Below are 25,160 nucleotides of genomic sequence, written 5' to 3'. Positions count from 1 at the left end.
TACAGGAAACATTAGAAGTTCACAAAATCGCATGTCACAGCCTTTAGTCTTTTATTGTACATCTCGCGTGCTTTTTTATGCGGGTGTTCTTCAGGAGTGATGTGCTCACAAGAACAAAAAAGGGAGTGTTACAAAAATCCAGCGCCAATAGTGGGTGTAAGAGAAGTGATTTGTGAGCTGGGTCGGGAGCACAGCTTGTAGCTGGTGCTGTGTCAAGCAGGGATAGGAGATCAACTGGGACTGAGAGAAAGGAACAGCTCAAGTTCAGAAAGGAGTTTGTGAGAAACAGGCTTGCAATGGCATTATTAGGCAGAGGTGTTTCTAAACAAAAATAGTTTTGAGCTGAATGATTTGTTTATTTCAGAAAACGATCTTTTTGGAATAATTTAGTACAGACAGTTCACTGCGCAGCGCCAACCAAACGAACATGTACTGCTGGGGAGAAGGGACGAGTGGGCAGCTTGGTCTGGACCTACAAGAGAATGACAGTCTGGTTCTGCAGCCCGCAGAAGTTCACCCGCTACTCCGACATGTTTCCCTGGTTGCGTGTGGAGAACAGCACACATTATTTCTCAATGAAGAAGGCAACGTTTTATCGTGTGGAAGTAATCATAGGGGACAACTGGGCAGACAAAGCAGCTTAGGCACGAAAACACCTGGTAAGACGAAATTTCACAGAGTATCTTAATGGTTCGTAGTCAACAAGTTAATGAAACTTTCAAACCAATCAATAGGGCGAGTACAACTTCAGCACTATTTTACATACTGTATGCGAGTACAAAAATAGGTAAGGAAATCTCAATATTTAATGTCTCTGGTTTCCCTTAAGATTGTTTTTTCAGGGCAAAAACAAATCGCGACACTATTATAAGCATAACTGAGACAAAAAAGTTAATTAAATTAAAGGCTTTTCACGTGTTAATCGCTTGGGTTTTTCATTTTATTTGTAAATCAACACAAAGCGATTCAGTAAACCAGACTGGGGTACAGCCCTTTGAAGAGTAAAATCATCTCTCTTAGTTTCGTTTCTTACTCTGTAATTTTGTTAAGTTTCGTTTTTCACTCCGTCGCTTCTGGCAATGACTGGCAGCACCTTTCTAAATAAAAGTACCCTAAACCCTGCCTCATAAGAAATAACCCTGGACCAGTTAAAGTCACATTTATAGCACAACAACAATTTGTACATCCTCAAAACTAGGTGGAATGTGATAAATAGACCCACGGGTAATAGGAAATACTCGTTCATTCATACTTCATTACTTTTTTGCTTTTCTGACACCCGGAGGAGGCTTTACAGCCGAAATGTTGTCTCTCTTCCTTCCAGCACGGCATAAACCTTTACCTGTTCCTCTGAAACCTGTGCATGCTGACGCAGCTACCTACTTGAACTTCTTCAATAATTACCAGTCCATATTGTCTTTATGAGCCCCAGTCCAGGGTCCGACAGGAGTGGTGTCGGTGGCCTGCGGTCAGGAGCACAGCCTGGCGCTCTGCCAGTCGGGACAGGTGTACTCCTGGGGCAGAGGGAGCGAGGGACAGCTGGGAACTGGCGCTTTTAAGAGTGGGGTTCTGAAGCCCAGGTAAGCAGGTGTACCTGTTATCAAGTTAGCAAAAGTATATATAAATGGAAGTGTATTTCGAAAATACCTGTACAGTTTTATTGAAACAGTAAATGTTATAGTTCTTGCTCTTGTTTTTGTTCCAGGATTATTAAAATAAAAAAAACTAAACTGTCTAATGGCACTTAACTGTACATGACAAGTGTAAATCATACTTTTGTTTTAATCAACAGAATAATTCAAAGTTTGGGGCAAATTCAAATCTTTCAAGTTGCTTGTGGAAACCATCATACTTTGGCTCTTTCAAGAGGTAAGTTGCCTTCTTTATGCACTTGACTGTGTTCTCCTAACTCAAAATCATAGTGTCTTTAAAAAGAGTAAGAATATGTAATGAATATCTGTAAATTACAGGAATAAGTTATTTTGTGAATAAGTACTGATAAATAAGACTTTCTACAAAAAGACAGATCATAACTAAATATAAACATTTTCCAATATAAATAAATAGGAAAATAAAATATAAAACCATTTTCCAGAGAAGTCTATTTATCATTTGAAGGGAAGATTTTAGATGCAATTTCACAAGGCTGAGGATATGGCTAAGCTCTTAATTAGGGTATTTAAAGGTGCAATCACAATGGTAAATTATATCAGTTTTTAATGCTAATTCTAACCCTATTCCAAGTTTTTTTTCAGAAGAACATTTAAGGAACATTTTTCAGATGATTGTAATCTTTCCTAAAGTAGAAACATTATTGCAATAGATACATTTAAACAGAGCAGCACAGTGGTTTAGTGGTTAGGGGTGCGATTCCTGAGGTGCTATCTGTATGGAGTATGAATGTTCTCCCTGTGTTTACACGGGTCCTCCCACAGTCAAAAGACACACTGGTGGGTTAATTGGCTTCTGACTGGGAAAATTGTAGGCTAATTTTTTGTCTGATCGAATAAGATTTTCAGAAGTAGAAAATAATTAGAGGACGTTTTCAGACACAGATTCCACAAGTGCCGAGGATATACCTGAACTATGGTTTGGGCTAGCTTTCCAATGAAAGTTTGACATTTGTTAACTGTATTGTCATGTTTTAGGACATAACTGAAATAGAGCATGAGTGATATTTCACTCTAATATTCAATATCTTTCTGATCTGAATCCACTAGGCCTCTCTTCATTTGTAACATTATCTTACTCTCGCATTTCCTTTTGCGTCTGCGTTATGTCCTCAGAGTATGCTGCAGTGAAAGTGTTTTTTTTGCCTGTAGGTGGGGCAGTTTTCTCCTGGGGGCAGAACTCCCTTGGCCAGCTGGGTCTTGGAAAGGGGACTCCCTCGCAGCCCGTTCCCACTCAGGTCCTCTCACTGTCAGGAGTGCCAGTGTCCCAGATCGCTGCAGGGGGGGCTCACAGCTTCGCTCTCTCCCTCTCGGGGGCTGTGTACTGCTGGGGGGCCAACAATGCTGGACAGCTGGGGATCAACAGAGTTGATGAAAAAGGTACTGAAACAGGAAAATGGACATCTGTCTGCTTTCTTAAAAAAAATGCTGCTTATATGAAGGTGCTATTGTTGTTGTGGTGGTATTTAACATTGATGTTTTTACATTATAGTTAAACTTTAACTTCCTTTCAGTAAAATATCAGTCCATAAAGAAATATGCATTTCCTTTCATGCCATTTTTCACATTTTACACATTGCTTGGCAGCAGCTGTTACATTTATCTTGAATGGGGTGAAAAGAAACCCATGAATTCAAGCAACATGCAGAACTTCTGAGGTGTAATTTATTTTAGTAAAATTATGTCCAATATTACAGGTGAAATAGAATTGTAGGTATGAAATGTAAGTGAGAAAATGTTATGAGCATACTCTTCTGCTCTTTTTTCAAATGGAAAAGTACATTCTTTTAAAAAAAAAATCCAGTCTTATAAATGTAGATATATAAAATAAATCAATGTAAATAGGGGAAAAATGAAAGGATATCATTACACACAATTCTGCGTAGTGCGATGCACTTGTATGTATACAGTGTAACTATGTCGATCGGAGCAGTGTGCAGACAGTCTGAAGCTTCACGTCAGGATGCTTTGGATTCTGGGATTACTATTCCATAGCTGGAGCTGACATCACCATCTGAAAAACCCACTGTAAAAACAGACTGGAGGTGTGTGAACCAAACATTTCAAGGTCAGGTGGTAGTGGAATTTTAATGAGCTCTGCTTTTATTGTCATGCCCTTTCCTTCTTTTGAGTGCCTTGGTTTGCATTGTGTCCGATAAAGGAAATCTGCATGTCAAAATATTTTATTGATTACATCCGCAATTACTAGAACACTAAAATATTGCTGACTGAGACGTTTACATTGGAAGCTTGTATTTTTCATTTGGTAGGCAGGTTTTCTCCATGCCCTGCGGTTGCCCTCAAACTAATTGGGGTGTCCTATATATCCTGTGGTGATGCCCACACTGCCGTGCTTTCTAAGGTAGGAGGAGACTTTCACTTTTTTCTCTATAGCACACCTGTATCAAACAAAGCTGAATTATTTTTAAATTGGTTTGAAAAGAGTGAATTCAATATTTGTATTTGTAACAATTTGTATTAGGAGTGGCATTCTCTGGTTTAATTTAAAAAGGTAGTGTTCATTTTTGCGACTGTTTTATATAAAAAAGAATGACAGACCTCCGTGAGTTTGAGTAGCTTTATACAGCTTCATAGTAAAAGGCTGGAAAATCAAACTGCAAAAAACTAATAACTGAAATGAAGCATTTTTGTCAAGAGCTGGGGAACGACAGTGATAATTTGTCTCAACGATTGGAGCAGAAAATAGCAGTTTTAAGGCAGAGTGCACAGAATGTAAGGAGAAAGGGTATTGGACTTGAGAAACTCACCAGTGTCCTCTGAACCTACTGAAGATCTGGTTATAGAAAAGGTGGAGTTATGTGAGCCTAGAGCTGGCCAGCTAGATAGCTCTGTAGCAGAAGAGAGTTGCTCACTAGATAGGAGAGAACTATTTTGACTATGGTTAAGCTAGAAATACAAAAATCCAAGAGTTTATGATTTAATCCTGTTATTTATGTGGTAGTATTATGATAACTGCTTCGGAAATAAAATACTTTATATGCTTTTTCACTATCTGTTAAGAATGCTGTACTAACAAAAGTATTATGTATAATATGATCCAATTAGATTTTTAACACTGGAATAAAGGCGTCCCATCCAGTTATGTAATAAGGTGTTGTTTACCTAACCATTAGGGGTATGGTTACATACTGTATTTAACAGTTTTCCCACCTCCTGTTCCAGGATGGTGGTGTTTATACCTTTGGAGATGGACGTCATGGCCAGTTGGGGCACAACTCTACAACCAATGAGTTCAAACCAAGGAGGGTGGAGCAGATCACTGAGCAGGCATCTCAAGTAGCATGTGGCAGGTCAGCTTTTTAAAAAATAGGAGATAATTTCCTTGGGTCTTAACAAAGCAAGGTATTTAAAAAATGTCGATGTGATATGCATTTTGTAATGTTGTGATTTAGAACATGTAACTACAGTTAGCTTTGGATAATCTTAGTTGAGCAGACCTTTGTCAGTGGACTTAAAGGATCACCTTGGCTCTTTTCAGCATGCATACTTCCCTCATGTGTTTCAATATCTGCAGCTCTGAAACCAGCATGATTACACCAACTATGCTAGGAGCTGTTTACAGTATGTACATCTGTCTTTATAGAGAAAAAATGTATTATGTTCTTTTGCTTTCACTTTACGCTGTCAATATTTGTTTTCTAGCCATCACACTCTTGTTTATCTGTCATCCCCCGGGCTCCTCCTGGCCTTTGGCAGCGGAAGTAAGGGACAGTTAGGAAACAACAGCACAGCCAGTCACCTGCAGCCCACCCCAGTACAGCAGCCCTGGAGCTCTAAGCTGACAGGTTCTGCACAAGAAGGTATGCCCAGAGAATGAACAGAAAATTGATGACATGGTTTCAATTCACTGGTTTTCCCAAAGAGTGTGGAACTCTCCCTGTGACAATCGCACTTGGGTGGATGCCGTTTCCAGCTGCGGTAACACTACGGCCTGTGGGCCATCGGCAAATCAGTCCTGCAGTCTGCCCGTTCCCGTGACAACAGGATCAGGCGGGCTGTCAATGCCAGCAGCTTGTAATCAAGCAGCACTTGCCTCATTACGGAGAGGGTACTTATTCCCACTTTGCAGACATTGCTCTGCTTGGTTTTGTTTCTGTGACCTGGTTCTGTGCCTCTCGAGCTTGGCTTGATTCTCCTGGTGTTTCTCCCGGTTGACCTTCTTCTGTGACTCCTGGATTCCCCCTTTTGGCTTTGTTTGTGTCTCCTGTGCTTTATCATATTTTTCCCCCTCTTCAACCACCGTCTTTTTTACCTAGCCAGGTTCTCTGGATCTCCCTGTGTTGTGTCAGTGACTCTCCGTGTATGACCCGGACTGTCTTGCTCTCTCCTTGCCTGTGTCGACTTCCCGTTTTGGATTTTTCCCTCTGTGATGTTGCTTGTTCCCCTCAGCTGCACACCTGCACATCTGCAATCGGCGTGTGGCTGCATGGCTGCGCAGTTGCTTCTCCTCCTGCCGGCTCTCTGTGTTTGCCAGCCTGCATGCCTGCTTATTCCTGCAGCCTTGCCGCCTCACACTGCCTTTTCCTACATAAGGATCCCTCCCTCTCATCCTTCCACTGCCTCCTTCAGGTGCGTTCAGTGGTCCAATTATACTGCCTTCATGCCCTCCTTCAGCTACAGCACAAGTCTCCCATCTTACTGTCCCATCTAGCATTTAAGATGAAAAGACATTGACGTATTGGTTGTTACTCAAAGCAATTCAAAGCCTTGTTGGAATTGTATAGGTAAAACATGTTTTACTTCCTACGACGGTTGAAGAAGGCTAAGATATCTCCCCAGATCCTCACTAACGTTTACAGATGCTCTACAGAAAGCATACTGACAGGTTGCATCAAGTGTGGTATGGCAACTGCAGTATTGCTGACCGCAAAGCCCTACAGCAGGTGGTGAAAACTGCCCAGTCCATCACTGGGGTTGCTCTCCCATCCATCCTGGACATTTATGACAGACGGTGCTTGAGGAAAGCTCTAAGCATCATCAAAGACCTTACATACCCCAGCTACAGGCTGTTTGACCCTCTACCATCTGGAAACCGGTACCAGAGCAAACTATTAAATTCCCAACCTCTCTCACCTATGATCTGAACCCTTATGGTGCCTTCTTTCTTTATCAAAACTCAATCGCACATTGAAATCTACCTCTACCTCACATGTCAAGACGTTTACTCTCCATAATTTTATATTTCATTCTGTTGACATATGAATTTGCACAACTGTTGCTGATTTGCACATTGCCCGTTGTCTCTCTCTTTCTATTCTTGCACAGTTGTATTGTTGTTTGCACTACTTACTGTCTGAGAGCTAGCTAAATAGCATTTGTTATACCATATACCTGTGTATGAGTATAATTACAATAAACAGGAACTTGAACTTTATTCTATTATCCTGTTTCAGGTCATTTGAATCCAAAAGAAATAGCAGTATTCACAGGGAAAAATACAAATTTTATTCAGATTCAACCTTCTAAGGTAAACTACCCAAACACTACCTGAAAATTCACCCTTCTCTGTTTTCTGTTTTCTATCCATTCAGGCATTCTCTATCCAACACATGCGTTACCTTGAATAACTTTAAGGATTGATCTTGGATGAGGATCTTAATAAAAAGCCCTCTGTAAACTTATAAATACAGTGTCCTCAGAAAGTATTTGAACAGCAAAATTAAAATAGTTATTTTTGCTTTTACATCAAGCGAATTATATTTGTGACAAAGAGATTAATATAGCTGATAACTACAATAAAATATATGTATTATTTCTGGGTGATTCCAAGCATAAATTTGATAAGTAAAAGTAAATCAAACAGACTTTGTATTCAAAGCCATGATTTCAAGTGACATTAAGGGTTGGGTCAGTCACTGTAAAAATTGTCAGTAAGTAAAGTGTAAATTCAGTATTTGTTTTGTTCCAGGTTCAAAATGATTTGCTTTTGTTAAAACATTTTTGGTTTTCATTTTGGCTTTCTATTATGGACTGCAAACACTGACGTCGAAGTATGACAGGTCGACGGCACGTTCACAGCTACTGTATAACAGCGTAATTATCCAACGATGGATACCTGATTTAGAGACACCTGTCAGTCAGTTTTCCCAATCTTTTACTCCTTTAGAATAAAGTGCCCCAACACACACTGACCCTAGAAGGTAGAACTGAACTGACATTTATTCAAAATAAAATACGTTTGTAAATATTGGTCATGTTTGTTACGGGAAATTATTATTAGAGTTCATAGTGAAAATCCCTGGTTAGTTGTCACTGTCCCAATACTTTGTAAGGGCACTGTACCGTATCATGTGTTCTGTTTGTTCCATAAGAGTCTATCGTGTTTTGAGAAAAGTCTAAGCAATTAGTTAAACTATAACTGCCCTTTTAACATGTATGGTATCTGTCCTCTGCTCTTGTTGGCCTATAATTCCCCGTTCCAATATGTCATCCTTTTTATGAATGGGCACTACATTAGTCATTTTCCAGTCAGTGAATATTGCCACTGTCTTGAGTGACTGTTGGAAGAGGTTTCCTAACAGCTTATAATAACATCTCTTGTTTTCAGTATGATTGGTAGAATTCCATCAGACCTTGAATATTTATTCCTTTTAAGTGCCTCTTGGACCTGTAATAATCCTCTCTCTATACTAACGCTAATTATATTGGTACTTTAGATAATTCGACTTCCTCACCCTAAGGCATGCTGAAATGATTATACGGCGTATGAGATTGTGGGATCAATTAATTACTAACCCGATGGGCTAAATGGGCAGATAGCTCTGATTGGCTTCTGGTTTCTAACGTATTTCTCTCTCTTTCTTTTTGTGTTAATTTCACATTTTGTAACTGCTGCTTAAGCTGTTGGATATCCCAACATGCACCTGGGATATAATTGTTTTTGTTTGATAAGATATGAATTGTTTCATTAGTGTCCAGTGACAAAAGGAGAACTCCTGAAAATTGATCAAGAGCGAATTAAAAAATGGCTGACAGTGGAATTTGGAAGCAAACAATGGAAGGAAGCTAAAAGGTATTATTTTAATACCTTTTCATAGTCATCATCCTATAACATCCTTTCCTCTGAGTGGCATTGCACACCAATACAATAATCTCATAATCTGATATGTCCTAATAAAACCTTCACTGTTCCTGGAGACACCAAATCTTCCTCATGTCCAGCACAAAACTCCACTATTTCTCATTTCCTTTTTTATTACATAAACACTCTAAAGAAGATAAATCTTCATCCTATGACCTCACAAAAAAGAGTAAAAGATGACTCATCAGCTGATATTACTATACTTTTTTTCCACTGCCCAGAAGTCCAGGTTTTGAGCTCATTGACAGTCTGCCATTGAATGCATACACACTGTCATATACAAGGGCTGGATAAAATAATGCAAACACAAAGCAGTATATGAGTATTTATTAACTAATAAAGAGTTGGGCTGCCCTTGTTGGAATACAAGTTTTGAACTGTTTCCAGTAGGATATTGGACCATTCAAGAAGGAAATTCTCCAGTTCTTTGAGTCCAGAGCTTCCCATCAAGGTTAAGTGATGTTTGATCTGGAGATTGGGGAGGCCATGCAAGGTGTTTGACTTCATTGTGGTGGACATTAAATCACCCTTGAATCCATATAGCTGTGTATGTGGGTGTTATCTTGGAATGTGGGAACATCTTGAAACAGTTTGCATCGTAGGGAGCAGCTGGTCGCCTCAAATGACTTTGTATTCCTTGGCCGTAACTCCACCACGCAGAGTAGTAATCGGGCCCAGTGAGATGGCTGCCCAGACCAAACAGATCTGCCACCATGTTTAACAGCTGGGAACAGGTCGTGTGGGTTGAAGGCTTCCTTGTGAGAAAATGAATGGATGAGAGGGAATCATCTATCCATAAACCTGTCCTTATAACATATGTCATTCTGTACTTGTCAAGTAGCAATTCTACACAGTTATCACTTCTCACTTCTTTTTAAATTTCCCTAAAACAGAGCCTTCACCAAGGTTTGTGACACATGTTCCTTTTTAAAATAAATGTCGAAACAAAAGACAAAAAACTCCCAGTTTTGACCATCCTGTATTCTATACTTTTTTCCCCATGTACTGCAGTTAGCACCTGATCATCTGTTGACTGTGACCAGTATTCCAGAGAAACTGAGGCAGAATCCCAGTAAAAATATTGACTGTTAGTAATAATATTTCTGTAGGATTTCTGGGGTGTCACCTTAATTTTTTTTAAATTAGTTCACAGTTTCGGTACAAGATTTCGTAATATCTCTGAAACCAAAACAATTTGGCTCACTGTTTTAAAAATTAAATGGTGTAAACTATTGTGTTCATTCACAGTGAGATTGCAGAAATATGTTCATCTGCTTCCTGTCTGATTGCAAGTTTTTTAAAGAAATGGTAAGCTGTTGTGATATTTTTTAACTTTTGAAATCTTGTATGGCAATTTTACATTTGCCTTTCATGTCTGTTTGTACTGCTTTTTATCTTACTTGTTACATATGTTTTTATGTTGATTTGTAGGAATGCTTTAGAGGTAAAGATCTGTAAATTCACTTTCAGTACAGAAATTCACTACCTGACAGAGGACCTTATGGTGATGTGTATTTATTTGAAATCATGGTAACCAGTATTGCACTCAGAAGCCACTCAACTAATTGTGAGACTTGTCAAAGTAATTGTGTGCATCTGAACTTATTTACTGTAGGTTTGCCATAGCAAAGAGGGTGAATAATTGGAAGTCCACATTTCTTTGTAGTTTTTGCCAACATTTAACTTCTGTCACACATAAGTGTTGACTTTAGGTTTGAACTATTGATTAAAATGTTCATATAAAACAATGTGTATATATAATTTGTAATTTCACAAAATGGGACGTCATTGGAAGGGCATGAATGCTGTTTTATGGCACTACAACAGGCTTGTTCTATTTAATGCAAAATGGAAAGAATATCCAATGTTTATGTAACAATATAATAATGAGGCAAATAGAAGTAGTGCTGTTTACTTTGATTTGTCTGTTGTCTAATGTGTTGTATTGTCGAAAGATACCTTGTGTTCAAAAACCATCTGCATGAATAAACTAGTTTCCAACCACTCCACATGTTCTTCTCTCAGGGATGATTCGCCCTCAGAAAATAGAATGCATTTCTTTGGTGTTGATATTGAATCTGCTAGAGGAACATTTCGACAGCTTCAGAAAAAACATTGGATAATTAATCAGGTGATGTAAACCATGAATGCTGCTATCTACTCTTCTGCTTGCCTGTATTCTTGGGTCTCCTAAAGCTATAGAAGTGAGTGAACTCCAGATACCTGACAAATAAGGTTGAGGTTCTTTTCACTGATGCTCGAGTCTAAATGATCATATGTTTAAGTCTTTAAAATGTTTATTTTGAGATACAGATATCAAAACCTTGTTAAAGATTGGTACAGGGACTGATGTATAGCTCTCTTTTGCCATCAATAGCAAATATTGGTTCATTTATTGTGTTTTTGCTGAGTAGAATGGGTTCAGAATATATAATATTATAACTCCTGGTTCTACTTTGGATTATCTATTGTATAGATTACCACATCCTTCATGGATAAACTTATTCCAAGCCTCCAGTCTCCTTCTCCTAATGTGGAGGCATTGGAGATCTTTTTGATTCTACCAGAGGTCTCGGTGTTTCATGAGGAAAAGCACATCCGTGACTTGATTCTCCCCCTGTCAAGTGCCATGGCTAATCTGAATGACACGTCGATAAAGATCCTGAGTAAGACTTCTTTTTTATTTGAAGAATTGTGAAAGCCTTTACTTGCTAGTAAAAATTTTTGCGATCTGTCATTCTTTGAATCATGTGTCTTTTAAAATGTGTGTTCGCTAGTTATACTAACTTCTAGCATAAGGTATGGACTTGTAATACTGGTAGATGCAAATGTCATGTATTTGCTTAAAAACACACATCCAAAGCTGAATAAATCAGGAATATTAAATCTCCAAAATGGCTTTTATTTAGTGCACGGTAGGAATAGGATTTAGAGAACAGTTACATGGTTAGAACTACAGAAATAACACATTTATTAATGAGCAGTGTGCTTTGACAGAGTGCACTATGAACAAAGAAGGGCTTTTGCACACACTTTTATATTATCACCATGAGTGCAGGGTGTCGGCGTATGAACAATTCGGAATCAAAGAAAATGAAAATGGAACAGAGAATCCTTGAGGTCAATGTCTGTCACTTGATATTGACATCCTGGTTCTGGGTCATTCTAACTTTTACAGTCTCTCTCACTGTGAAGGCTGACAGCTGTCCTGCTCCTCTGGACTCTAGTGGAGATCAAGCTGTAGTACTGTATAAATACAGTCGGCAAGAGCACAGCTCACCCTGCTGTGGTGCTGATGTCCTATCAGATTCACTGTCATACATGAAACCAGGCAGTAGTGTATGGTATCTAGGACTAGACTGTAGTTATGGTAAATGTACCCAGAAAATGATCAGACAGTGCAGTGTGCTAAAATGAAATGACTGTATTGTTGTATTATCTGTGTTAGTGGGATGTACTGACTTCATGAATTCCCCAATTCTTAAATAATAAACAACTAAGTATGGCATTTGTATATAAAATAATAAACAACTAAGTATGGCATTTGTATATAAAATATCTTTTTAGGATATTTAAGAAGCAGTAGCTAGTCTTGATATTGTAATGCACTGCATTATTTTATGCAGAAGACAATGGAGATCTTTAAATACATACTTTTTAATGCAAATATAATCAATATTCTGAGAAATTAAAGTAATAGATAATAAAATGCTGTAAACCTCAATTTTAAAACTGGAATAGTTTTAAGACTATAAAGAGCAACATTAAAAATCAACCTTAACTGTACTTTGGTAAAAACAAGGTAGTTTTTTTTAAATCTATTGATAAAGTAATTGATATGGATATTTACTGATAATAGAAAGGTAGATGATACTTTCTAGTGTTCAACTATTGTTATATGTGATTCGATTAAGATGTTTCAATTAGAATCGTCAGAAAAATACACTTCTTTATAACTCTCAATGTTTTAGCTGCTGACTTGAGGTTTTTATCCAATGAATACAGGAAATAGCATTTCCTTTCTTGTTTCTGTCTATATCCTCCTCTTGAACTAGTATTTAATACACAAACATTTCAGAGTTTTGGAGTTCACACTTTAACAAATGTCTTGCACACAGGAAACTGGTGGTCGACACTGCAGGCAACTCACTTGAACAAGATCCTCCAAATGTTCAAATACGCTCTTTCCTGTATGTTAAAGTCAGCCATGCGCACACATGAGGATCACCAACTGTTGAAGAAGGTGCTCCACAACATGAAACAGCTGTTCAAAGTGCGTAAAGACTCTAGAAAGTTTCTTTTTTTACAATTCTAGTGTAAATATTTTGAAAATAATTACTAAAGACACTTTTTTACTGCACAAGTAACATGCCTATCAAACTGTATTTTGCAGGCAAATAAAGGGGCCAAATTCCGTCTGCCAGTGAGCGCTTTTTATATTGATGAAGTGGTGCCATTTGTCCCAGTTGTGGTTGACATGGTGAACTGGCGGTTCTATGCAAAACTGGATGTAAGCTTTTCTTGTATGTAGCAGTAGAGATGTTTATTACTCTGCTGCTGTTAATCCACTATGTGATTACTCCTTCTTTGCCTTTATACTAATTGGCCATGAACCTCACATTAACTTGAATAATTGATCCCTCTGTTTATACTGACATTTCTGTAGCTTTATAAAAAGTTGACCAAGTCTTTACGTGAATCTTAGTCATTGGCAAGGACGATACAAGTGAGCGTGATGTTGATTCCATGCTTGGACAGGCTGTGGGTCAATCTTTGTACTTTTCTTGTTCGTCAGGAAGCTATGGAGTCAGTTCTGGGTTTATAGTTCATAGTTTTGCTTTAGTTTAAATATACAACATTTTGTTTCACACTGCTCGTAGGATGTCTTCTCTTTAAAGTTCACTTTTACTGATTTCCTTTTCAAAACAGGATTAATTTTTTATTCTTAGGCATGTCTCAAAAAAAGCTACAGAGTTCATTCATTCTAAAGGGCGATCTAGCTACCTCTAGTGTATATCTACATTAAAAGTGCTGGAATCAATATCCACAGTTTAAACTTAACCTCTGGGGCTTTTCTAAATATTGGATCTTTATGATACTGAATTCACTGCTAGAATGCTGGACATTATAGTAAGGGGCATGAAAAAATCAGATGCCAATGTCTCCAACACGCATTGTCTGTGTTTTTAACAACCCACAGTATATTTTTGCTAAACGTTATTTTTCCTGTTAAAACAATCTTTGGTACATTTGCATTTCCTATCTCTCCTGTTCTCATTGGAAAAGTGTGTTTTAGATTTCTTTCTTTCTTTCTTTCCAGCTTGATCTGATAATGTTATAATTTTGTTACAGTGCATTTCCAGGAGTTGCACCATAGCATTTCATAGCATGTTTAACAATACCCTTCCATTATTGTTTTTGTAGATGGATGACATCTGTCCTGTTATATTTTGCCGGTTCCCCTTCGCACTGACTTTACTCGCTAAGGTTCAGATGCTGCATGTTGATACCCGCCTGAAAAGTGTAAGACTCCAGTTGAAGTTGTTCTGTATGTCCTCGTCACAATGAAAGTTGAATCTGAAAAACTATAATGTCCCGTTTCACCTCAGTGTTTGGAACCGTGTTAGACTTGTATAGTCCTCAGTAAAACTGGTCCTGCCAAAGATGAAAAAGGGCCAGAGGAACGAGTGGCCCAGAGCAAACAAAGTACAGGTAGCCCATATTTATTAAAAGGTTTAATTGCAACCATATCTTTAATTTTTTCATTATTGAATTCCCTCATTAATGTAATACAGTGTAATGAACTGTAAAGTCATGTTCAGCATGATCCAGTACTAAACAGAGGTGTGATTTGATTAAGTGGATATGAACGGACACAACCAATTCAACATCCTTACAGCGGCTGATGACTGTGTGAAAATGTAGTTTAATTTAGTGGGGAAAGGCTTCTTCAGCAAGAGTACACACTTTTGAGTTAAAGCTTATATCTTTTTGTATGTGTTCTACTGTAATAAATATTGCCTTTGTACATTTTATTACCTTGTAGCTTGGGAATATCGACTACTCCAATACAGCAGTCGTTATAGAAGTAATACAGAGGGCTCCATTGCTTCCTCCTTTGCCTGTGTTCAGGCTCCAGGTGAGACGCACACAGCTGACCGCTGATGCCTTTAGAAAACTCCACATGGCAGAGGATGCGACCTTCAGGGAGCAGCTAATGGTGAGATGATCTACGCTTTCCTTCTGAAGCTGTTTGTGTGTTGGTAAAGATTCTGTGGTGTTTGATGTTTATGTATGTCTTTGAAAGCTGAGTAACAAAAGGCTAATTGACTGTTTAAGCCTTATTTTTTCTAAAACCCAAAATATGAGTTTTGATTATAATAATACATTATAAGCCAAGTTGCTTGTTTTGTTTCAAAAAGACAGACCACCCCAACAGATGTGTACAATGATGGGTCATACTACCAAACATAACTTGCTTTTCCCTTTTAATACTGTATAACTCTGTCTGTCAGTGAGTTTGTAGTTGTGTGATAAGAAGAGTGTGTTTTGTTTAAAAGAAATGTAGGAGCTTTATTATTAATGTGATTAAGCACCTGCTATGATACGAGTTAGATAGTTTGTGGTAAAACTGTAATATCTATTAATAATAATAGATAAACAATATTTGAATGTGTTATTAATGATGTTATGACCAGTTAAAAATTATTACATAACCCGAGTCTTATTTGAAGCCTCTAAAATGTTACCTACTTTCCTTTCATAAACTGAAATTGCCAGCGTACACATACTGTATAATCACACACACTGTAAAAGTCTTCCAAAAAGAAAATCCAAGTTTTCTTTCCGCCAGTGTAAGTAAATTATGTCGTTAAAGGTGGAGTTCCAAGAAAAGCAGTGCCAGGATCAAAGAGGAATACAAAGAGAATTCTTCTGCCGAGTCATCAGTGAAATCATTGAACCTGAATCTGGCATGTTTTGGTACAATGAGTCATCGACAGTAATTTGGTTTCCTACCAAGGTGAGGCACAAGCTCAAGATTATCAAGGAGCTCTGATGTATTGTTCCATGCTATATGAACTAGCAATTCCTTATCTGCCTTTCAATCCAGGGACCACACTTAAATTATATAAATGATCTGCATTCAAACAGATGAAAAAAGAACCTTATCTATATTATGTTAGTTTGTTTTGAGAGAGGCTCAACCCATTTAATTAGGCAGGAAAACAGGATTAACACCAAAAAACAACTAGGACACACACACACATCTGTCCTGCTGAGCATGACATTTTACAGTTTCTCCTGTAATAGTGACCCAACAGTGTCTGACCCGTCAATCATTTTCTGTAGCATATACAAGTGAAGCACAATGAATCCTATATTTATAAAGTACTTGTTGTATTATATATTTTCTTTTATATACATGCACACTATGATGGGATCTCATTCAAGAGTTCAAAGTTCTCAAAAGCACTTACAGAATTACCCCAATGAGAATCAATAGTAATACATGAACCACAGGACACTAATTGAAACTACTTAGCCAGTCAGCATAACATAAGGCAAATTAAATCAGTTTTATTCACAAATATTTTTTCACATACTCGAAATGCAAACTCCTCATTTTCTCCACTAGGATTTGAGGTCATGAATGAATGTGGTCAACAATACTGTATTTAAGTATTGTTGTAGTGTGAGTTGCCTGTTTCCTGACACTTTGCTTGATGCATATTCTTGTTTTGACTTCTTCAATATTGCATTCTAAAATAGATGTTATAAAATATCTGCAGACTAGGATTCCCAGGGAACCCAGAGTGTTTGCTGGCATGCAGTTCAAAGCCTACAGTCTGGGCAGTACCAGTTTGAGCCTGAGATATTATTAGCCAACCATGACAAGGTTTGCCTTTGTGACATCACTCCTCCAATTGGTGTTGAATCTCCTGTAAGGCACTATGGATCTCTCAGCGTTCCAGATTGAGACAGAAAGTTTGTGAGAGGAGAACATTTTCTGTGCTTGGTCACTCACTACTGGAGAAAGGGGTGACAGTTGCAAGTCAAGCTCTTTAGCTATTGGTGATTCCAAATTTGCAGGGTATGAAATGAAAGTTAATAAAAAATCATATTTTTAAGAGTGCTCATGCATTTAAGAATATACATTTCAGACTTGGACAATGTTTCTGGGATAAAGGTTATTTACTGGTATTTTAGGCATCAGTGGAGAAGAAGAAATACTATCTGTTCGGGATTCTCTGTGGACTTGCTGTGTACAACTACAACACTGTGCACCTCCCATTCCCTCTGGCTTTGTTCAAGAAGCTGGTTGATGTGAAGCCAACTCTGGAGGACCTGAAGGAGCTGGAGCCCAGGGTGGGAGAGTGAGTGAAACTAGGAAACAGTGAAAGAGAATAATCTGAAGTACTCTATTAAGTATCACAAGAGGAACAGGCTTAGGATACACCAGACTTGTGGCAAGTCAGTAACGTCTTATTTCCACCACGTGGTCTCAGATATCTGTTAAATAATAATGATTAGTTTAATTAAAATATAAACAGATCTGATTTTCATGATGAAAGAAATTGTGATGATGCCATGTCTTCTAGTTTGATCTCAGTTTCCTTTAAAACATTATTCATAGTTTTATTACAACAGTGCCCACCCCCAATTTACCCCTCATTCTACCCCTCAAGATCTGTTCTTGGGTTGTGACTCCATCTGAAATCTTGGAAATTATTGCAGTAATGTTGGAAACTGTTAGTTTTATTGGACCATTTAACAGTTTTCCCTGGCTGGAAGCAGTTCATAGATCAAAGTCGGCTGGACTATATTAACTGGGACTGAAGGTGTACAAAATGAGATTCTGGAATGAATCCCATTTTCGATGATCAAAAGCGTTATGAAATATACAAGTTTAACATGGTACAAAGTATTTGTTTAGATCCTTCCCCCTCCGAGGTTCTTTATCTTGACTGCAGACCTAGTGATCTGCGCTTTTGGCGTTTATCTTTTGTCATGTGAGGTCCTTTTAAGCTTTTTTGCTTAAAAACGCTAGATTTTAGAATAAGGCAAGTTGCCTTTCAGTTAACATTTGAGCTTCTGTGTGTTTTGCTTCATCACTCCCTCATGAACTGTCCCAGTGCTGGTATAATACACATTTCAGTATTACAGTATAGCAACTGATATGTATATGCTGCTACATGTTTATTTACACTAGTTGTCCCGATATGTGCATTTATTTTCAGCAGAATAGTAATGTATGTGGTGCACAATAGTCACATATACAACATAGAAATAATTATTTTTAATAATTTAAGTAGGATCATATCCCCAGAAAACAATTAAAATATTTGGAAAAAATGGGATCTAGCACATTTAACACGTTTAATAATAATTATTAAACAATACAAAAGTGTTACACTGTATACCTTACTGCCAAATTCAAGGTCAGATAACACCATTACTTTGTGTGTTTACTGTACTTGCAGGAGTTTACAAGATCTGTTGGACTACAGTGGCGATGATATTGAAGAAAGACTGGCGTTGAGCTTTTCTGTATGTACTGAATCATACCTTTATCTAAAACATCTGCTCATTTAATGCATATACTGTAATTCTGAACAGTGGCTGATGAAAAGACAGTTGCCAGCTTCAGATTTCTTCTCTGACTGCATTTTTAAAATATGTGTTAGGTGTGCTGGGATAACAAAGAAGTGGACCTGATTCCTGATGGAAAGAGCAAACCGGTGAATAAATCCAACAGGTATGTTCAAAATCAAGACTTTTACTGAGGTTACAATCTCCATAGTATGTGCAACAGGTCTGAGCTGAACACCTGAAGAAGGCGTCACAACCAAAACATTTTTTTCTTTGTTCTTTCTACTTTTAACTCTACTTGCACCTTGCAAGCTGGCACAATTCACCATTCATACATTCTTAGTATAGTCTGGGTGCCTATGTCTGTAATGGATTTTTTATTATTCCATTTTCTGTTTAGAAACCAGGAGCACCTCATGTAGGGACCCCTTACATAAACAACTTCCAGCCTGCCAATTCATCACATTGCTCTTCAAACAGTTAAATATTGTCAGTTTTATAAAGTAGTTATTTCTCAGGCTGTGGTGTGTGTCTTAGATTTAATTGAAGATAGATTTGTATTAAATACACATTATTCATCTTAAGTTCAAATTCATTTTGTTTTTTATTTTAAAAGAAATAAACTAAAAAGAGACACTCCCATTCTCTAACACTGAATTATTTACGAGGTAAATTTCATCATATGTGTCATGACTTTCGTACTGTTCTTCTTGTTTGTGTGAATCACCTGACAGAAGTTCTTTTGTGTTTTGGTGGGTGTTAAAAAAAATCTCCCTGACGTTCTGGGACACTTGAGGTTTTAGTTGCACTAAAATTCTCTATTATCTGGGAATACCTGTTTGACCCTGGTGTGTCTGTTTTCATCCTGTTTGGCTCTGAAACTGGGAATGTCAGATTGTTTACAACAGGATCGCTTAGAAAAGGATGGATGAAAATGATGGGAATTGTAATCAGCAGCAGGAAGGTGGAAAATCTGCTGCTGTATGCTTCAGCAGCTTTACTTCATCCAGTATACTCCTGCCAACCCAATTGTATAAACTGGAGATGAGAAATCTGTATGCAAAAAAATAAATAATGGAACCTCTACAAGTCTCTTTAGATAGAAGCATCAGCCAAATAAATTAAAAGCATCCTAAAGGTCAAGGAACCCCTTTCAAGGTTATGGGGAATTTTATGAGGACAAGCAGTCTATAAATTATAGCAATATGAATATTAATTGATACTTGCAGTTTCACCACAATAAAAAACAGGGCTAAATAAACAAATGTATTATTCTACTTCACATATATAAAGTTATGAGAACCTGGAGGCTCCTAGACAGAGCAAGACTCATCTTTATACAGGGAAGATTCTTGTCAAGTAGCAGTCTGGTTGTTGGCATTGCCGGCCTGCTGGTAAGGTTGAAGAAGGTGGTAGAGCAGGTTCAGTTAAATGGGAATGACTAAGCTGGGGGTCTTCTTCTATTGCTCCCCTATAGAGACGAGTTAGTGAGAGCCAGTACCTAAATACTGGTCCGAGAGTCCTTGTGACAGAACCTTGAGGGAGAAGACCTCAGGGAAGGTCATGAGGGGACCATGAGAGAGAGAACATGTGAGCGTTATACAAGAATCAGTGAAAGAGTCAAGATGACCCTGAGGGAGATGTGTCCCAAGAACGAGACACTGAGCCAGAGAGTCCACAAGCCAAGGGCTTAAAGAAGAGTAGACAAGCTCAATTTAGGTGAGCATAAGAAAATAAAGTGTTTAACGCCTCATGTCCTAGTTGCCCAGACAAGGGATTGTGTAATAGCGTCACTCTTGGAGGAGAGGAGGTGCAAGAGAGGAAACTAGTTAAACGTTTCATTAGAGAGAGTGAGGACGTTAGCCACTGGGTCATGTCTCGTTCTGTACTCGGAAGGGGTGGCCATTACCCAGTGTTTGATAGTTTTTTTTTCCTGTTTTCACAGGAAAGAATTTGTCAGTGCCTATGTGGACTATGTGTTCAACAAGGCTGTGAACGGTCTTTTTGATGAATTCAGAAGAGGGTTTTGCAAAGTCTGTGATGCGGAGTTGCTCAGCTTCTTCCAGCCACAGGAGCTAATGGAAGCCATGACTGGGACTACAGACTATGACTGGAATAAATTCAAACGGGTGAGCATCACCAATGTGTCTCCAATACTATATTGAATAAGACTATATATTATGAATTTTCTGTTTCATAAAACTGTTATACCGGGCCTGTGGGTGGAAAGAAAAAGGGCACGGTGCAGTAATTGTCCTCAGAGTGGTAAAGATTACAGAGTTTATTATGTAATTGGGTGATAACAATGCAGTAATGGGAAGCAGAAGGAGAACGGCAGGCAGCTGAGATGCGCAGGAGAAGCAGAAAGAGAATGGCAGGCAGCTGAGATGCGCAGGAGAAGCAGAAAGAGAATGGCAGGCAGCTGAGATGCGTAGGGGAAGCAGAAGGAGAACGGCAGGCAGCTGAGATGCGCAGGGGAAGCAGAAGGAGAACGGCAGGCAGCTGAGATGCACAGGGGAAGCAGTCAGATCTGGGAGGGAGACAGGAGTGGGTGATAGAAAGTTAGCAAGTGGTAACATCGCAAAGAGGAACCGGAAGGCTGTGGGAAAAACTGTAAAGTAACTCCTGGAAAACCTGAAACAAAGAACAAGCAAACACTCTTGTTAGTCGACTCAATGTCAGAGCCCTGATGAATGGTTTAGTGTGCAAGAAGGTTGATCAGCCCGGCCTGATCTCGTTAGAGATGGCCCTGATGAGCTCTTTGCACGTGTGGAATGGGCCGTGGTAATGCAGGAGCTCGTCAGGGCATCACAAAAACAAAAAGGAAAAATAACAAATGTGCCGTAATGTGAAGCGGCACTGCGCCATCGCGCAGAGCGACACCCAGGCTGGACTTACCCTATCTAACAGGGTCCAGCCTGGAAAAAGCACCTGCGTGGCAGCGGGGACCAGACTGGACTATTTAGGTGGGCCCGGTCGGGGGGCAGGGAGCACAACGTCCCCCCAAAACTTAAAACTTGTGGAAAAGGGTAAGCCTGTCCCAATATAGACACAGGACGGGACAGGCTAAAAGAAAATAAAAAGAAGAAAAACAGCCTCATCTCTCTTCCGAGGCTGCCGGTGTACAGATCCTGCCCTTCCAGGGGACGCCCTGCTCGTCCTCTTGGGGTGTGCTTTTAAAGAGCCCCCGCAGCTGCAGTTCGTCCTTGTTTAGCGAGTGTAGCTGACTCCAAAGGCGAGGCGTCGCCTTCCACCTCCACACTGAACACGCCCCTCACTGGTTTAATTAATTTATCAATTGTTGTATAAAGCTTAAGTTTAGTTGTATAAAGCTTAAGTTTAATCATTTTTGTTGGAACAAGCACATTTTTTTTGCAAATGAGAAAATATTTTGTGCCCATACAAAATCTGCTTATATTATTATTTTAGCTACAGAATTTTATTACTGCCTCTAGAGAAATGTGTTTTTTACTGAAAAAGGCCACCAAAAAGGCATTCTTACCATATAAGGTAAAAAAAAATGTTGTGTTCCACATTATGCACACAACCAACATTATAATCTTGAAGGCAGTTTATGCACCGTGTATGCTTGATGTGAACAGAGCTCCTGTACAATCCTGGGAACAATCTGTTCATTCTATATTGCATTACTACCTGTGTGCTGGACAAAAAACAGAAATTTGGCCAAAGATTCATTCTTCCTTTCTGATATGCATGTTTTGTTGTACATTAAGTAACTATGAACTGCATAACCAGTGTAGTTAGTGTATCATGCAAGTTAATACTCATCTCACCGGTGCAGGCAAACAGCATTTGAATCACAGCATTTTTAGCTCTGTCAAATAGGAGCTACAGTACTGTATGTTGCTGTTACTGGAGTGAAAACTTTGGAAAGATTAAGTTTCTTATTGGTGGCTGTTTTGCTATACAATATTCTGCTACAAAGAAATAGCAATTTAATCTACTGTATCTAATACACATTTTATTTATTATTTCCTTACAAGAATGCACTTTATAAAGGAAGTTACCATGCTGATCATCCTACAGTTATCATATTCTGGAAAGTGTTTCTTGATCTGACCCTGGATCAGAAAAAAGACTTCCTCAGTGAGTATGCCATGTCTTCTGTCCATAAGCACTTTCTCCTGTAGGTGCTCTAGCAAACTTGGTAAGGACATTAATCTTGGCCAACATTAATCATATCTACCATTTCAGTTTCTTCTGCTGACATTATTATAGGTCTTTCCCTGTCTATAGGAAATCCCATAGTCAACCCCTGTCTTTGTCTTTATGCCATAAAAAATATATATGTTTATATGCACACATATTCTTATTTCATGATAGAGTGACACATTCTAATCAATATCTGCATTTAATGATCTATAGCATACTCCTAACTCTATGTATTTTGGAATGTTTTTTAACAAGTCTGACCCATATACTGTACATTCCAATACTCTTTCCTCCTGATTTGCTTCCTGAACCTGAACTTGTTTTGATATATAACGATATACGTCCCCATATTCTGTTTTTCGTATCTCTCCAAAACTCCAAAAAACTGCATCCATTAATGTTCCGTTCACACCCACTATTTTCAGTTAGCTATGTTTCTATGATTCCAGTTTTATCATAATTGGCTGCTAATCTGGTACGTTCTGTGTCATGTGGTTTAGTTTTAGTGCTGCATAGAATTTAGGTATAAGCATTTCTTTTTCCCTTCGGTTCTATGGTCTTTGCTCCCAATGCAAATTCGTTTGGAATTTCTTTTCTGTGATTTCCCCCCTTCCATTCTCTTTTAAATGTTTCCGGATTTCTTTGTGAATCTTTGAGCCAAGACACCTGCTGTCCATTTCATTTAGATTTGTCACGTTTTTTCAATTTAACGTGTGTAATTGTTTACCTTTGAATTCCTTATAAAACCATTTAGTCGTTTAGCCATCATTTTTAATATTTTCATTTTTAAACCATTAAAAACTTACAAAAATCTCAATGAATGTCTTTCTTAACATTACCCATGAAAGATTTTGAAGACAGCTGAATAATGGATTTACAGTGTTACATTTTGGCATATATATGTATGTTAGATTTTAACAGAATAATATATATTCAGGGCAAGAGTCAGCATCATCAATTGCTCTGTACGCTGGCTTTCTTGGAACCTAGTTAAAAGCAGCTTTGCAGTTTTTTTAGGGGTACAAGTTTTTTTTTCTTCTTTTGCAGTGTTTCTGACAGGCAGCGATCGCATACCTGTGTTAGGAATTGAATATGTAAAAGTGACAATCGTTCCTTTGCCTTCATCTACGGAAGACCACTATCCCGAAGCCAATGTGTGCTTCCTGCACCTGCTTCTTCCTGATTACACCACAGAGAAGAGGCTGAGGGAAAGGCTTCTGCAAGCTTTCTCACATAGCAGGGGATCCTGGAAGGTCTAACTAATCCTTCGCTATAGCATCTCCATGTCCTCTCATGATGATAAGCATTTCAACATTTAAACCTAGCTTTTTTCTGTAGATGTTCTCTCATGTACTTAAGTGGGATTTTCACCAAATTATTTCATTTTGCACCTTTTCAATAAACACAAACCTATTGCTTATGATGCATATAGCAATGTTATGTTTAGTTAGACAGCCCACTTTTCTGCTGAAGAGTATTTAATAGCCAGTGTAGACCCTGAGCTGCCATTTCATATACACAAAAAATATTTTGACATGTGAAATTAATAGAATACTTGTAGCTTAATAGGTAAGATATTGTAGTAAATAATTTTCTCTTGTTGGTGGGTGCCTTCTGTGTTTGCTGGGATTGCTATGTGGGCCCTTAACTGATTTTCATCTTTGCAGCAATGTTACTTGCATTTTGTTCTACTAACTTCCAATACTGTAAACATATATACAACTTTCCTGGCAAAATATGTTCAAACAATGATCAATAGATGAAGCTGGGATCTTAATAAAAGTGTTTTTCCATTCAAGTTTTTGTTGTTGTATATTAAAACTAATTTGCAGGGGCAACATTGCTAGATTCACTGGGTATTTCACATGAAAGTGCAAGTTATAACCATGACAAGAGAGAAGGTCTGATTCCTTTCATTGTAAAAGTCTTGCCTTTAATCTGATCATTTATGGAGAGAAATAGTGAGGAAACACACCGCTAAAGAAAACATATCCGGTGCTGCTCTTGGAGTTCAACAGGTTTTATAGTTAACTGGCAAAACCAGTATAGTCACCACCCTAAAGACAATCTTGATTCACTGGCAGTGTAAGTGTAATTTCAGGATTTAAGTTGTCTGGCAAGGCAGAATCCCTTGGAGCTCCTAGCTATTGCTGTTGGTTCCTTCTCAGTGAAGTATGCACAGTCTATCAACTCTGCTCTTTTACTTGGTTGCACTTATTTCTGCTGATCTTCCTTATCCGTTCCATGCCAAACTCCTTACGCTGATCCTTTTTATGTAAAAAATCGTTAGTCACAAACAACCAGGCACTGGAGTACAATTTACTCTGTCAGCCAATAAATTTTCATTTCACTGAAGTTTTCATTTCAGTGAAGCTAGACAGACTGACTCTTTCACCTATTTACAAAACACCATCTACTCGCTCCATTCTTAACTACATCAGCTGATCCTGTTTGGCTAGGGACATGTCTTCATTATCCACATGCTCCTCAGACATAGCACTAGCCAGTTGTTTTTTCTCTCAGATTGTATGGCTGTCTGCTGATGGTAGAGTCTAGAGTACTAAGTACTAACTCCAACTGTGCTATCTAGAGTCTCTCTCAGCTGTGAGGAGAAGATACACTGC

General features: G+C 38.4%; 1 protein-coding gene across 3 annotated transcripts; it reads left to right on the top strand.

The window, feature by feature from the left end:
* Positions 1-89: 89 nt before the first annotated feature.
* Positions 90-24,334, top strand: LOC102688093 (probable E3 ubiquitin-protein ligase HERC6). Of its 3 annotated transcripts, none has more exons than XM_069189000.1 (23): positions 91-659; positions 1,433-1,580; positions 1,793-1,869; positions 2,823-3,050; positions 3,941-4,032; positions 4,854-4,981; positions 5,334-5,491; positions 7,085-7,158; positions 8,603-8,703; positions 10,021-10,080; positions 10,798-10,903; positions 11,249-11,438; positions 12,891-13,045; positions 13,166-13,282; positions 14,197-14,295; positions 14,819-14,992; positions 15,650-15,793; positions 16,981-17,147; positions 18,255-18,321; positions 18,459-18,529; positions 20,309-20,492; positions 22,368-22,470; positions 23,584-24,334. In XM_069189000.1, exons 1-23 carry the CDS (start codon positions 428-430, stop codon positions 23,793-23,795), a joined length of 3,087 nt encoding a protein of 1,028 aa, XP_069045101.1. In that variant the 5' UTR covers positions 91-427; the 3' UTR covers positions 23,796-24,334. The 3 variants fall into 3 exon arrangements, 2 of the variants coding, with proteins under 2 accessions (XP_069045101.1, XP_015200081.2); XM_015344595.2 differs by having other exon boundaries at positions 1,427-1,580; XR_001478203.2 differs by lacking the exons at positions 22,368-22,470; positions 23,584-24,334 and adding an exon at positions 19,841-20,082 and having other exon boundaries at positions 90-659; positions 1,427-1,580; positions 20,309-20,392.
* Positions 24,335-25,160: the final 826 nt, after the last annotated feature.

This window comes from Lepisosteus oculatus, chromosome 1 (assembly GCF_040954835.1).
Source record: "Lepisosteus oculatus isolate fLepOcu1 chromosome 1, fLepOcu1.hap2, whole genome shotgun sequence".
NCBI classification, from domain to species: Eukaryota; Metazoa; Chordata; class Actinopteri; order Semionotiformes; family Lepisosteidae; genus Lepisosteus; species Lepisosteus oculatus.
The sequence above is the reverse complement of the archived record's forward strand: the minus strand, read 5'-3'. Positions and strand labels throughout refer to the sequence as shown.

Coding starts and splice junctions, on each gene's coding strand:
- LOC102688093 (XM_015344595.2), top strand. CDS start 428: ATGTACTGCTGGGGAGAAGGGACGAGTGGGCAGCTTGGTCTGGACCTA. Junction 8,704..10,020: donor CAATGGAAGGAAGCTAAAAG/GTATTATTTTAA, acceptor GTTCATTCACAG/TGAGATTGCAGAAATATGTT. Junction 15,794..16,980: donor TAATTTGGTTTCCTACCAAG/GTGAGGCACAAG, acceptor CTGGTATTTTAG/GCATCAGTGGAGAAGAAGAA.